The 15380-nt window shown below is 50.8% G+C and overlaps 1 protein-coding gene across 1 annotated transcript; it reads right to left on the bottom strand.

Moving 5' to 3' along the window:
* Nucleotides 1–335: 335 nt before the first annotated feature.
* LOC144148670 (uncharacterized) lies at nt 336–9303 on the bottom strand. Its single transcript, XM_077680188.1, has 2 exons — nt 8989–9303; nt 336–1857 (listed from the first exon to the last, which is right to left on the bottom strand). Exons 1-2 carry the CDS (start codon nt 9094–9096, stop codon nt 370–372), a joined length of 1596 nt encoding a protein of 531 aa, XP_077536314.1. The 5' UTR covers nt 9097–9303; the 3' UTR covers nt 336–369.
* Nucleotides 9304–15380: the final 6077 nt, after the last annotated feature.

Here is a 15380-nt window from a genome sequence, read left to right as displayed (position 1 = left end):
GTCAATTCGAAACAAAATCCTGCGTGCGCCACTAGTACTTGCTCTTCGATTTTTGGGTTTAGCACTGATGCTACAAAGATGAGACACGCCGGGGTTCACGTGCCACCTGGGATTTTACCACCTGGGGATCACGTGCGCCGAGGAACACAGGTGTTTTTGCTTTTCACCTCCACCACAAAAGCGGCCGCCGCGGCCCGAAATCGAACCCGCGTGTTCGTGCTCAGCCTCAACCTCCTAGATTGAGTTTATTAGGTGGCCACCCTTTTTATTTACGGAAATAATACCCGCTACTCCTGAGACTCCGCTAAAACAAGCACGTGACACAGGGAGCCACTTACCCCAGTGAAACTTTATTACCAGTCCCAGTGTTCAAGACTCCGACAAGAACTCCACCTCGTGCAGTACCTCCTGCATCCTCACCATCATCATGCTCTTCTTCTTCGGAGAGAACCGGGCGATGCGCTCGCGAAGGCTCATCAAGTACATGGTCGCCGAGTCGGTGGGATCCACGTGCGGCAGCGGGCACTGGATCCACCGTTCAGCCTCAGCCTTTCTTCTCTCGCCGTCCACGGGCACGTTTCGGGGCAGGGGTACGGGAGGTTGCTCACGACGATCCGGGGCGCCGTCGCCGGGCGTCCCTGCGTTGCGGAACGCTCGTCTCGTGTTGGGCGTTTCGTCCGCGCCAGGTTTCCCTCCTTCTTGGTCCTCCTTAGTACTCCTGCGCCGTGCTCCTTTCTTCTGCGGGCTCCGCCTCGTCGAGCCGTTATCGGGGCCAAGCGAGTTGCCGCCGCTGCTTGCAATGCCACATGTCGCGGGGTTTCCGCCGGAGCGGTGAGCGACGCAGTCTTTCGGTCCTCGATCGGACGGCGCGAACACTCGGTCCCTTGCCCGCGGTGAGTACCTGGACAAGTTCGGCGTGCGGAACGGCGCCCATGATCGTGGCGGCGGCCGAGCTGGAGTGCCCCCGTTGCTTCCAGCAGGCTTCACAGAGGTGGAAGATGCTGCTTGTGCCGGTGAAGGTGGCTTCGGTGAAGTTCGGGGCCGAGCGCCACCGAATCGTCGCGGGTGGGCGGTCGGCTCTGACGACCTCGCTCGTCCCGGTGTGTTGTAGCTGGACGCCCCGATGGGCGCCGCTGAGGAGGGATTCAAAGGTTTTGACCTCTGCTCAGATGGGAAAGCAGCAGATTTCACTTGGTCGCCAGAAAGCTTTGAAGTGACATGGCAAGGTTGTGAAAAAAGCGCCTTAGCCTGTTCAACCTTGGATGAACCTTCCTCCGACGATGATGGCGACGTCGATTCAAAATGCGCTGTCGGTTCCGCGGGGCCAAGGCTGGTCGCATCGACTGAAGAAGGTGACTCAGGCTCCAATGCTGAAGGAAGTTGTGGTGAACCAGAGTGCGAGCTGTTTTCCAGGTCTTTAGAAGCACACTCAGCAGCTTCCACGAACTCTTCTTCCGACTGCTGGCTTGAGTAACGGTTGACCGTTGAAGACGTGTTGGCATCGTTGGTAAGCTCCAATGGCTTCGGCACTCCTAGTGCAGCAGCTTTGCATTCCGGTGGTTGTGTATCAACAGCAGTCGCTTCTTCCAGAGGTGAGGCACAACGAGGATCCTCCGGTTCCTCCTTCGACTGCAGATCTAAAGTGGTTGCTGGTTCCGACGGTTCGAAAGCGGCTGTGCTTCCTGTTGGCAGAGACGTTTGATGTGAGGGCAGTGTAGAACCCGGCGCTGTAAAGATACCCGCTGCCGCTGCTTCCTTCGACACAGGCTTCGAAGGCTCGGTCTCTTCCGGTGTTCCTGAAACAACCCCGTTTTCTGGCTCCGTTGTACCGAACTCTAAAGGCTTGGAGGGTGTTTCCTGTAAAGGGAAAAACAAGACATTGATTTACCGTCAAAGAAGGGTTGATTTCGTTAACGAATCACTGGTGGGTTTTTCGATCCATCAATAGATAAATTGACGAGGGGCCGTCGCATGTGTATAGGTAATTTGTTGGCTTTGATGACTTCGTGGTAGTGGCAAAATCACTCTGGTCATAGAAGTGGTCGTTTAAGGCAAAAATATTGGACAGCGAAGATTAGCGTATTCTGGTGTCTTTTGGTACCACTACACATTAGGACTCTGATTTCCGGTTGTTTTTTCCCGACGAAATTTACAAAGGTAAGTGAAGTATCTAACGGTTAAATATTGGTTAGTCCTTCGTGTAACAGCTTCGCGACTACATAAGGAGCTGTTATCCGCACAGTTATCGTGATATGACGAACGGGATACAAGCGAATAATGGGAATAGAACGCAGTGAAGATTTCCGCATGCCGCAAATCTGGTCTGAGTATCCCTGTATCGGTCAAAAACTCTGCTTTTCCTTGGGATGGCCGACGTGCCTTGTAAAGCCAATCCGCAGGTACTCGGAACCTCCGCCTTCACCTAATAATTTAACCCCTCCCCCCCTCAACCTTTCGGAAGAAGCCTGCAACATTCGTTATTTTACGCAATACTAGCCCCCCCCTTTCTCCTGCCCTTCAATCCTTACGCCGTATCGCTAAGCTCCGCGAGTATTCTTTCAGCTTAAGAGGTTGACGTAAGTAACTGTTTCTTACCCTTTTTTTCGAATTACATTATGCAAGAGTCATTCATATAAAGCAGCCTATTAGCTAACCCATGTGTTGGTGTCCGCTAAAACCAACCCAACAAGCATACGGAAAGAAAACCAAGGAAAGCGCCCTTCAGCGTTCACTGCCTGGCCGAAATTTGATGGTACTCGAAAGGAAATTACTGATATTCCGAAGAACTGACAAAATATTAAACAGCGCTTCATGCTTGCGGGCATATGAGTATGCTTTGAGCGGCGTCTCGCCTATGATGATAAACGTTTTCGTACCGATAATGGTGCATCGTATCGTTATCCTGTGCACTCTGCCAAAATGTCGGATCGTCGACACTTACTCAAGCGGCAATGCTCTCCGTTTTCCATATGTAAAAGCATCGCAAGCTTTGAACGGAACTATCTAAAACACCTCAACGCGCTTTCCATCGAACGCTGCATGCCGACATATTGCTCAGCCCCCCCACTATAGAGATGCCGGTCTCCCCTATACAGTTGCTTACTAATGTATACTAAAGGGAAGTCTGGCTTAAGCATGGGCGTGCCGTCATGTGCCGCAGGAAAGCGTTCCATTTTTATTTGGCGTGGCTCGCAAACAAGCTCAAATGTTGCCCCTAGCTGAGAAAACAATCATCGCTCTTCCAAGGACGCGGGTTCGATTTCCGGCCATGGTGGTCGCTACGTCAGTCTGCTCGAGATTTCGGCGCACATTAGAGATCCCCAAGCGGTCAAAATTGATCCGGGGCACTCCACTATACGGCGCACCTCATCGCCTGTGTAGCGTCGTGCGTTAAACCTCATCAATCAATCAATCAATCAATCAATCAATCAATCAATCAATCAATCAATCAATCAATCAATCAATCAATCAATCAATCAATCAATCAATCAATCAATCAATCAATCAATCAATCAATCAATCAATCAATCAATCAATTATTGCTCTTAGAGTACCCTTTGAAGTTTTTACGATAGTAAAAGCGCGGAGGATGGAGTATGAATTTAAAAGCTTCACGCAGCCTATACAAGAACAAATTTCGCCCCTGTTGCCGCTTTTGTCATTAGGGCACCTAAACAGTGTTGATGCAAGCCTGGTCGATTAGAAAGGAACGCTGCTATGGCGGCTTCCGTGATGTCACGTGACTGCATCGGCAGATTTGCTCATCGCTGTCCCACGGTCCATCCAAGGTCGCAAAAAAAATCGAAACAGGCTTTATGCTTAAACACACTTTAAAAGGAACCGATAACTACATAACTGCACGCGCGCACGCACACAGACACGCGCTCGCGCACACACGCGCACATCCCGTTGAGTGACCCTACAGCATTTCCCTGTCGTAACAGTTGATAACCTCGGATACCTGCGCACGTATTTAACTTTTTTTACACTTACAGGAGGAACACCTCTATAGTACTTCGTACTTTGACCACGACAGGCTTGGCAGCGGTGGTTTAGTGGCTACGGCGTTGCGCTTCTGCGCCCAAGGACACGGGTTTGATCGAGGTCGTGGTGGTCGCTTGTCGGAGTGAGGCGAAAAGCAACAACCCACTCGTCGCACTTTAGAGAACCCACGATGGTCAAAGCTAACCTCAACTACAAGGCGACATAGCCCAGGCGTATAGCTTCGGCACGATATACACCAAAATTTCATTTTGGACGACGGGCTCGCAACATACTACCCGAATCCAATCATAGGGACAGGGGATCGAGGTAGAAAGGTGATGTTTTGGGGGAAAAAAAATCGAAGGCAGGAAATACAGACTGATTCTCTGTGAATTTCGATAGCATTTAGTTGTGTGATAATCGCTTATCTAGGCATGCAGAGCATGTTTCCCTAAGCACATCCTGTGACTGCAAGGTATACACTAAGTATTTATTTTTCTCCACACACTATTTCGACGCTGTAGTTCAGCTCTATACCGCAGCGCACTCGAGTGCACCAAATCATGCTGCTGACAATGAAATTTCGGTGAATGACTGCGTTGAGCGCATGCTTTGCCCGAAAAATTCCGCTGCTCCGTGGCATCGCGTAATTCACGCACGACGTTCGGCAATGCATGGCGCAACGGCCCTCATGCTTTGCGCTGAAGCTGAACTACGCAATCGCCGATTGCAGCTCCAGTATTGAGCCCCGGGCACGGTGATTTTCAGAAACGTTGTAAACAACACACCCTCTGTTATTGTTCAATGCTTTGTGCCGGTTTGGTTGATACAGTCTCCGTCCTTCCTGTGGACGACATTGTAGACTTTCGCGCAGATGCTTTACACCCTGACGTAATCACTTGGTTCGTCTTCCCCACAGACCACTCCAGTGAGCAATCTATGCCGCGAACAAAGTAATTCTTCGACGGACGACCAAGCTCGTACTACTTTACTCAAAAAATATTCTCTGGTTATCCTGGCAATGCGTGATGTCACAGTACAAACAGAACCTCTGGAGTCAAATTGTGTTCTCGACATTATCATTCACCGAAATTTCGTTGTTGACTGCGTGAATCGATCAAGCAAGTACATTGCAGTGAACCTGAAACACGGAATTGTCCTAGAGAGCAGATGCTTACCGTTGATAGATGCACGACCGTAGGGCGGGCTTTATTTTTTTAATATTGAGAATAGTACGTCGGCGCGAGTAATCATTTCTTTTTCGACAGCAGTGAACACGCCTTATGTTTCTGAACCTCAAAAGTTCAACGCCAAAGACTAACCTTAGTGTTTAAGAGAAAGTGTGCCAGGAAGTTGGCGAAAGTATTTCTGATACTGGCATGAAAAATTTCACTTGCTGCGGAGACCTAAGCTTCTGCATTGAAACTCTTGCTGGCCTCGATATTTGTCTTCGGACAATGACTGTGCTTCTATGGAAAAAAACAGTTGCTATGAAGCAGGTTCGTAGCAGTTTATGTGAGCCCACACGTCGCGCTCATTATGCCCTGTCTGTTCTGTTGTGAATACAAACCTTCGTTTGCCGCTCGGTTTATTGTGCAATAGCAATTGTGCTCGGCTTCTCAATAGGCCTACGTTTGTGCAACGGAAGCAGGATACTAACTTAACATGCAGTAGTGACTGGCATAGGTGCGTGTCATCCCTGGTATTAAGCATGGACAAGACTGCAGCTTCATAGGCAGCACGGACCACGACCACAGTTAGACCGGTCGGCTCCAGGTAAGCGAAACCACAATCGCCTGACGATTACACCGCTCTTCGCTTTGTCAATCGCTGGCCTCGTTAAGATGTACTCGAAGATCTGGTCTCGAAGTGAACCACCTAGTTCACTTGCTATTGAGAAAGCCGATCTACTTGTTTTGGCAACAGAGCACATTGATGTTCCGTTTATCTGGCTTACGGAACGACGAGGAAGAGGAGGGGGTGGCAGGCGAGGACAAATTTAAGTTTAACTGCGCGGACGCCACCACTGCACACTCCCACTTTTTTTAACAGCAGAGATGTTTAAGTTTGAGTTTGGTCCGGTGGCGTTATACTCGGTGACAACTTAAGAACGGCACCGAAAGTTGCCGCTGTGCCTTATCACCGTAGCCGGATGTTTCTCCGCGCGGCGCAAGTAGGGCGTTACTGGGAATATTTTGAACATGGCGTGAGCCGTTCCCGTGATTTTGTGGACTTAATATGCTTCTAAACGACTCCAGTGACGACAAACAAACTGCGTGAGACAAGGCAGACGATATCACGCATTCATAGCAAACCCCCTTCAAAACGCGCGCGCACTGACGTGACTGGTCCGGCGCTTTGGCGGAGTGATACACTACATGAGGTGGTGCCGTTCTTGAGTTGTAACCGAGTATAGCAAGTAATACCAAGAAAAGATCTGCGCCGCTTGTGAAATGAGCACCACCGCAGATAGATTTTATAACAGGGAAGCCGACTTTCGCGCTTAATTGCTCGATGGTGAGCACAAGAGGCATTTTGGTGTGCTTTCACTACACCATTATAAAGGTGATAGTCTTTCTGGGCTACTCAAACGCAAAACATTTGGCTCAGCTTGTACTAGGGGTGCAAGGCTGGAGAAACAGCGGTGCTGGTGGTCGACCAAGCTTGTTTACCCCTGGGATCCGCTGTCAGTGTGGTGGACCGACTGGAACGGCTTTGTAAAATCCGGCTTAACTTCGGCTTTGTAAAATCCGGCTTAACTTGGCCTCACCCCTCAACACAGCCTAACAAAACTTTGCAAAACCGGAATAAGCTATGGGTCCACCCCCCCCCCCCCTTCCCTGTTTCTCCAGCCTTTTGCACCAGTAGTGCAAGCCGCGCCAATTTTTTTCGGCATGACGAAACGCTTCACGTAAAAATTGTCAGACATTGCATGTCAAGGAATATCCTCGGTACACCTAAGGGGGACAAAGACAAAATACAGCTGTGAGCAACTGGAAAGAACTACCCACTAAATCTGCCCGCCAGATACTGACTACACGATAATTATTTTTGCACCGCAAACTATGTCCCGCTGACAAGCGTCTTCGACGCACGCATGCTCTTACCACAACAATTAGCCATTTTAAAATTTTCCTGTGGAAAAATGAACAAAAGAAACGAAAAGTTATGGGGAATTAGGCATCGCCCCGAATTCTCTTTTGTTTAATTTCAATAATTTCTCAGCTTTCACCTTTTTTTTTCCGTTTGGTTTCTTAATTTGCATCCTTTCATTTCCTCCACCTTTTTCAGGTGCTTAGCTTTCGGAATTTTTTCGGTCATCGTGATTTTGTTAATGCTTTGTTTACTCTGGTTTTTCCTATATTTCAAGAGATCGACGCACAGTACTTCTAGAATGGGTTGAATTAGGTTTAATATAGGTTGTGCTCCGTGTCGTTGCGCTGGGTTAGACTAGGTTTGTTGTAGTTGGGCTGGATTTGGGTAAGTTTGAAGCGTTGGGTTAGGTTACGTTAGGTTCTGTGAGGTTATGCTACGTTAGGTTACATAGGGACGTAATAGTCAGCAAATGTTAGACCAGCCAGCTTTTATGGAAATTGCCGTGAGAATTTATCGAAGTTAATTCTCACGGCTGCCGTGAGATTAGACGCAACGTTTTTTTTTTTTTATATTAAGCAGTAGGCTACGCGGTAACACGTACCAAAAATTATCAATCACGTAAAAATAAAATTAATGCCTAATTGGCCTTCTGAGTCCCGAAGTCATTCTGCAGAAAAGAGCTCAATGGCCCGCACACGTTCGTCAAACGCCGGTTAAGACGCCGCTTTTAATATTCACCGGCCATCTCGTGCATTTAGCAGATTCATTTTTCTCCCTCGCGGTGCCCAGCACGAAAATCCTCGTGGGAAAACAAGCTTAACCAATTAAAAAAAAAAAAAAAAAAAAAAGACGCCGCTGTAAAAATGGGCCCACGGCCTCATGAATTTCGGCTTCTTTATTGTTTTGCACGGCTGCGTACAGCTTTAATGTTCGTGAACAATGCTCGAGCTAAGTAAAATCCCATACGGCACGCACGTGCCTTAACAAGCGCTCAAAATGGTGGTTCCAACGAAAACAAAACGCCGTTTTACTCAGCCGCGAGCCATCTCGTGCGTCTTGGCGTTTTACTTTTATTCATTCTCGATCGATGCGCCCTAGCACGCGCTCCAAACGTCGACTCTCACTTAAACGCGATCAACAAAAACACCGCTCCAAATATTCGCCGCCCGTCTCGTGCGCCTACGCATACTGGCTTCTTTTTCTTTCTGCGGCGGTGTTCATCGACTACCTTCGCGATCAACACTCGAAGTGAGTTAGCCGGATTCAGACTGTTGCCGCAACTGTCGTAATAACTTTAAAGAATGACGTCACTTCACATCTCAGCCAGCCGAACTGCGTGACGCGCCGTTTTTTTACGTTCATTGATCACGATATGCCTTTTACTTCGGTTGTCTAAACACGGCCTAAGGGTATGTTCAGACTACCGACGCAAAAGCCATATCGTGATCTACGGGCTTAAAAAACGGCGTGCCACGCAGTTCTGTTGGCTGACCCGTAAAATGACGTCATTCTTTAAAGTTGTTACGGCAGTTTCGGGAACAGTCTGAACCCGGCCTAACACGGCCCAACGAACGGAAAACAAACATTTAGAACACCGAAAACTAACCTAAGCTATGACAGGTAAACAAACCTCGATGTGCAAAAAAAAAAAAAACTAGAGAAAAGGCGGGCTCCAATCACCGCGCGCGATACCAGACAGTTAGGACATAGAGGTTAGGACGCAACCTTTACACCACAATGGCAGCTGCGCTGTGCCCTGTGCCAACCAAGGCTTGCAAATTCGAACGTCCTCGGACAGCAGCACTCTATAGCCACACCTTCCGCGCTGAGCAGGAACGCTGTGGGACGCCAGTCTAGAGCCTCCAGCCTCCGTTTGAAATAGAACTTGAGAACGCCGTCCGCACTCACCCCGCCCTCTGCGTTGTCGCGTGCCGGCGCCTCCTTCAGCAGCGGCTTGTCTGGGCCGTCGCCACGGGCTCCGTCATCGGCTCGCTGCGGTGGCTGTTCGCCTTCCATGTCCAGCTGGTAAGGACGTCCCAAGCAAACGCGGTTCTCGTAAGCAAGCGACGCAGCAGAGGCAGCAGCAGCAGCAGTCCGCGGCGAGAACTCGACGCCAGGCCCTTCACAACAGGCACGCCGAAGTGGACACTTCGGAACGACAGCCGCGACCAGCCACGACCTGCTTACTCCACACGCTGCTGACGTGTCCCCACGCGCTGGTTTGGTGATGATGATAGCGGCCCCCTTGGTCGTGTGAGCCACCTACGAAGAAGGAAATCGCTGAGAGCTCGATTTTCTTCATTCTGTCCTTCTTCGTCTTCCAGCTTCGATTTATTCTTGTCGCTGGCGGCTGGGCTCATTCTGACGGCTAGATTTGAGAAATAGATATCTTTCAAGTTCTACAAGGTTGTGGGAATTAGAAGGCGCGTGGTTATAGAGGAAGAGGAGAACGAAGCGTTGCTCGTCGGCTCAGAGCTTGCTTGTCACGTGACTGCCGCTGGAAGTCGGAAGTCACGAGAGAGAGAGAGAGAGTGGTGGCACGTGCTTGGCGGGCTGGAACCGGTTGCTCGCGCTATGGGCTTGAGAGCTGCTGGCACCGCTAGCCAGGACAGGCGCCGCCGGTAAACGGAGGCCGCGTGTCATATGCCGTTTCCTTCAGTTACGGCGTCCGGGCGTCAGAATTCCGGCCAGCCGTATGCAACGTTTATGGAACCAGAGGTGATGGATGGATGGAAAACTTTGTTTGGTCCAGCAAGTAGTGATTATTAAACACTAAGCGGGCCACGTCGGGACCGGAAGCCCAAGCCCCACAGCCACGTCGTGAGCCTTCTGGACAGCCCAGAGTCGATCGTCAAGGACCGGACTGCGAAGTGAAGCCTCCCACCTGGCCGCGTCCCTGATCGCCGAGTTTTCGATTCGGTCGCAAGACCAGAGCATGCGTTCGAGTGCGGCTAAAGCACCACAATTCTAGCAATAGGGCTCCGTATACGTTATCAGGATAAAACATGTTCAGCTTCCGCGAGCAAGGATAAGTACCAGTCTGCAGTAAGCGTAACGTAAGTGCCTGAGCCCTGTTTAGAATAGGATGCGGCAAACCGTAAACCCTGCGGCTAAAAAGATTATACATCGTGATCTCTTTGTATGTGAAAGAGAAGCCTCCTGACACGGGAGGTGGAGACGATGCACCCGGACCCAAGAGTCATCCGCGGCCAGGTTTCACAGGTCTGCCTGGCCGCATCAGCAGGGACGCCCGCTCCTTACTCCTCCGCATGCTGCTCGATTGCCGCAATGTGGCAGCCGGCTTGCACCGTCAAGGTTGCCGGTCGTCGCCCACATGGGTTGACTGCCCAGAACCCGAGACCCTGGAGCACCTGCTCTGCTCCTGCCGCAAGCACGACGCCCTGAGAGCAGAGCTTCGGTCCGCACTCCAGCGTCTCGGGCTGCCCAGCCACACACTGATGAACCTACTTTTCCCGACGGGCCCCAATTCCATCCGGCGGGAAGCCTTCCGACTTGTCCTGGCCTTCCTCGAGGAGACCAACTTCCTCCATCGGTTGTAGCCCAATGCCTGCCGGTCCGGCTTACGCACTCCTTATCTCTTTCTCTCCCTCTTTCTCTGTCCCCATTTTTTCTCACCTATCCCCCTTCATTCCCCTCTCCCCTTCTCCCGGACTGGGTTGTATGCTGGTGAACTCCCAAATGAGTTCACAATATCCCCAGTGCACTTATTTTCGACTTTATATTTCAATAAAGCACTTACCACTACTTACCATCTGTTTTCAGGGAGTACCACCACGCCCTGGTGCGGGGCGGAGCGGTGGGTAAGGGATCGCGCTGCCTCACTGAGATTCATAGGGGCTCCCTCTATCACCGCAAGATGAACAGGAAAACAACATAAGTACTGCTGAGAGATCTCACAGGCATGCATAATTCTGAAAGCAACCTTAGCCACCGAGCCCTTCTCGAAAGCCCTAACAGCCGACTTTGAATCAATATAGACAAACGTCATGCGCCTGTCAACCAGGGCGAGCGCAATAGCTGCCCTCTCCGCGACGTCCGGCCCATCAGTCCGAACGGAAGCAGCTTTGACGACCCTGCCCTCATAGTCCACGATAACTACAACGAACACCTTTCTCTCCTCGTTAAAAGAAGCATCGACGAAGCTGACCTTCTGATTATCATCGCCAATGAGCCTAAGCAGGAAAGCCCCTTCTTCTACCCACATTTCGCTCCGGATGCATGTTCCTGGGAACAAGCTTGACTTGATCCCGCTTACGGGCCTTCAAGGGAACATCCACGTGAAGCTGCCAAATCCTCTCCTGAGGTACACCTAACTCCTCAGAAGCTTCCAACACGTGCTAGTCGTAGAGAGACGCACCGTGCATCTGCGCCCACCTGAACCTGGGCTATCTCATCCAAGGTATTATGTAGGCCCATCTGGAGAAGCCGGTCATTGCTGGTGCACATCGGCACTCCCAACACCTTCTTGGTGATCTTCCAAATCTTCGTGTTAAGCTTCTCTTTCTCTGAAAACTTCCACTTGTGCATGGTCGCCACATGCGTGAAGTTTCACAACACAAAGGCCTGCATAAGCCTAATCAGACTATCCCCCTTCGCCCCCCCCCCCCCCCCCTCTGGATGTTGGACACCCTCTTAACCGCATTCTCTGTCTAGGCAATAATTTTCACGATTATCAGCGTGTTGGCGCCGTTCGACTCAATCGGCATCCCTAAAAACCCTGATCTTATCTACCCTAGGTATGAGATCACCATTCCTCGTGCGAAGATGAAGGCTCAGCGTGTCCACAGGAACCCACCCCCTGAGCTTGGCTACCCTTCTAGGGGGACTATACAGCAACAGCACCGACCTAGCTGGGGTGGACCTTAACCCCATTGGGACCAAAAAAAGTCTCAATTACACCTATTGGCTCCTAAAGAGCGTTCTCAATATAGCCCTCACTACCGCAGGACACCATATGGTCCCGTCATCTGCTTACATGGTGTGTTTAATCCCCTCAGTCTCCAAGAACTTCCTTGTGAATCCGACCATATCCAGATTGAACAATGTGGGCGAGATGACGGCCCCTTGAGGTTTGCTTCTGTACCCAAGATCCAGCGCCTTAGACTCGAGCTCCGCAACCCTCAGGGTAGCTTTCCCACCTGACAGGAAGTACCTGACATAGTCGTGAAAGCGCGCACCCAGCCCAAGATCCGAAATGAACTTAAAAGCAAAGCATACGAGTGTCGAACGTTGTCAAAAGCCTTCTGCATGTGCAGCCCTAGAGTGGCCTGATGCTTTATGAGCTTCATTGAGTCTTGAGTCGACAGCCCGGCCCGAATACCAATCGTAGTGTGGGGGTACACCTCATTCTCCTCAAGGTACCTCGTCAGCCAATTTCGCCCCGCATGCTCCGCCTCCTTGCCCACACGCGAAGTGAGCGAAACGGGCCTGCGACTGCAAGCCTGTGAAGGGAGCTGCGACTGCGATTTCTCATGGCCGGAATAGTGTTTGCCGCACTTTTATTCTACGCTTTGCGCCAAAAACTTTGACCGGTATTGACTCCTTATTACCTGAATGACCTTCCGTAACTCTTCATCGGCACTTAAGCGACCTCATATTTTCTACAAACGTGCCGGTTGCACACGCATATGCAGTTTTAAACGAATTAATCGCCGAAACGCACGGTCGAAGCATTGTAAGCCAAATACGCATCGCATTGGCGCTAGTGCTGAGTTGCATGGGCTTCATGGACCTTAGTAAGTTTATGGACCTTAGTATAGTTAGTAACTAACAAAACACAGCGGTATTCATTACGACATGAATGTTGCCTGAGCGTAGTTTTCGCTTCTCGATCGATTCCTGACGACCTGTAGGCCATCCGGTCCGCCGACCGGTTTCGTCTGCGTCTTCGGTAGGCGAGCCAGTCACACTACACCGACTTTCCATCCGTCGACGTGTTTGTGTCGCCATCGGCGTCGACAACGCTGTTTACCAACTCGGAAGTCGGCGTCGTCGTCGTGTCGGCCTAGTGCCGGCCTAGTGTGAGCGTGCCTCAACGAGGAACGTGGTGATAGAGTAAAAATGAAGGAAGCGCACACTAATGCGTGATACTTGAAGGTAGCGGAGCTGTACGCAATAGTAGCGCTTTAAATGCGGAGCATTTCTTAGGCTCGCGATGTCACTCGTCGATGTTGTCGGCACCGTCCACACGCTCATTGCGCATGCGCGTCGCGTCGAGGCGCAGGTGCGCGTCTCTCGCCCGTACCCTCCTCGCTCTCAACAACAGGTGCGGCAGTGCGGGAGGAGCGCGTGTACCCCGTGCGCTCCGTCGCTCTCAACAACAGCTGCGGCGGTGCGGGGTGAGCGCGTCTGTGCGCGCATGCGTCGTAGCTACCCGTGCGCTGCGTCGCGCTCAACAGTAACGGCGGCAGGGCGTGTACACGTGATAAAGGCGTGGTGGCTGCGTGGAAAGTTCGCGCGCTTGTGTACGGAAGTGTGCGCATGCGCGTCTCTCCTCCGTACTCATTTCCCTCGAACGCGGGCGGTGTGTATATAAGCGGCGGAGCGCGCGTTCGGAATTCAGTCAAGGGCGTCTTTGCTTGGCTTTCGCTTGACTTGACGCTTTGCTTGAGGGCACCAAGCAATAAAGACAGACTTTAACTTTACACTCCTTGCCTTCGCTTCTCCTTCATTCAATAAATAAGAATAATAAAGACGAAATAACAATTAAGCATTCCCAAACCATACCCAATTACGCAACATTCACGCAATACCCGCACCACTCTGCGACGCATTTACTCGAGTTCCCCCCGTGGGAAGATGCGGGCGGGTTTTTTTTTCCTCTTTTTCGCCTCACGTCGTTGACATGAAGACAAAATACAAGTTTGTTTTATCCGAAAGGTTTCGTGTTTTATAGCGTCCCCAGCACTTGCGCGGCAGCAAATGATGCCGTATTCACTGAGCAATTAATCAATTTAGGTTAAAATTTTGATTCTCCCGCCAAATCGAGTGTTTTGGTGACGTCTACAATAAGTTCATAACGGCGCGTATACAAACGACCTTCTACTGCGCCATCGACTCTGCAGCCGTGCTTGCCGTCAAACCTCCCAGATGGCGCTAGCATAGTCAGCCCTTCGCCGTTGCTTTGTTTTTGACAGTATTTACACCTGGCTTGTTTTTTGTTACGGTAGAAAGCAATCGCTTCGTGAAACATAGAGTATGCCTGACAAACAGGGTCACGTAAGGCGACGTTGCTTACGCCAATCGGCCAGCGTCGCTTAAGACAACTTAAAGAGTCGGACTGCTATTCAGCTAAAACAAGCATAGTGCGCCCACTACCAACAGCAGTGCGCATCGGTACTTCTATGTTTACGTGTATTTTCGTAACTTTTGTTATTTACCGCACCATTCTTACTGCTGTAACATGGATATGCATTGCATTCAGGAGTAAATAGCTCGTTCGGCAAGCTTATAAGCTCTGCCTAAATTGCGTTTGCTTTTGCCGGCTTCAGCCAATCGCACAGCTGGGCTCATATGACTTCATAGGTTCTGTTGCGGGAAAAGAGCTAGTGGGTCGCATGGCCATTCCCTTTTTTCCCAATTTTATAGCTTATTTGAGCGAAGAGTACGTTAAAAGTGGTGTCAGTATCATTCTAACGAGGCAACCTTTCGAATGAACCAAACTTGTGTTTTGTCTTCACGGCTCCTTTAAGCCTCGCATCTGTACGAGGGACCACAGCTTCGCCGCACGTGGCCTCGTGGCCTTCCTTCGTGGCGCGCGCTTATCGCTGCGGTGGCGGCCTCCTCGCCTTCCTCCGTTACGTCCCGCGCATGTCTCCTTTCCCTCATCGCCTATCTTTCCCCGCCATCGGGCCGCTTCTCCGTGCCGGGCGCTTGCGGAAGGGGGTGTGGTTTGACCTCTAGCGCTCTAGGGCAAAACTGGTCACCCCGCGAAGACTGCCCGAGGTAGCGTAGTGTAACTTGCACTACAAAAAGGTGAGTAAGACGAACACGATAGCTTGTACGCGGGCAGCAGGAACCGCTATTTAACCAAAGGTGCCGCTGCGACCTCTCGACGCTGAGCAGACGACGCTTCTCTTCGCCGTAAGTGCAAGAAAAAGCCGTTCAATAGCAGGATCTCTGCTACGTGACGCACGTGCGAGAAGGAATGATGTGCATGAGTTTTGATGGCGGTGTCCAAAAACACGCAGGAAAGGGTAGGATAGCGGCGACAAATTTTCCAACAAAAGTGAGCTTTTCGCTGCACGTAAAAAGTTATGCTTGGCACAGATGATGTGGAC

The sequence above is a fragment of the Haemaphysalis longicornis genome, unplaced genomic scaffold, assembly GCF_048455015.1.
Source record: "Haemaphysalis longicornis isolate Haplotype H1 unplaced genomic scaffold, Haemaphysalis longicornis Haplotype H1 scaffold_8, whole genome shotgun sequence".
Classification (NCBI taxonomy): Eukaryota; Metazoa; Arthropoda; class Arachnida; order Ixodida; family Ixodidae; genus Haemaphysalis; species Haemaphysalis longicornis.
The sequence above is the reverse complement of the archived record's forward strand: the minus strand, read 5'-3'. Positions and strand labels throughout refer to the sequence as shown.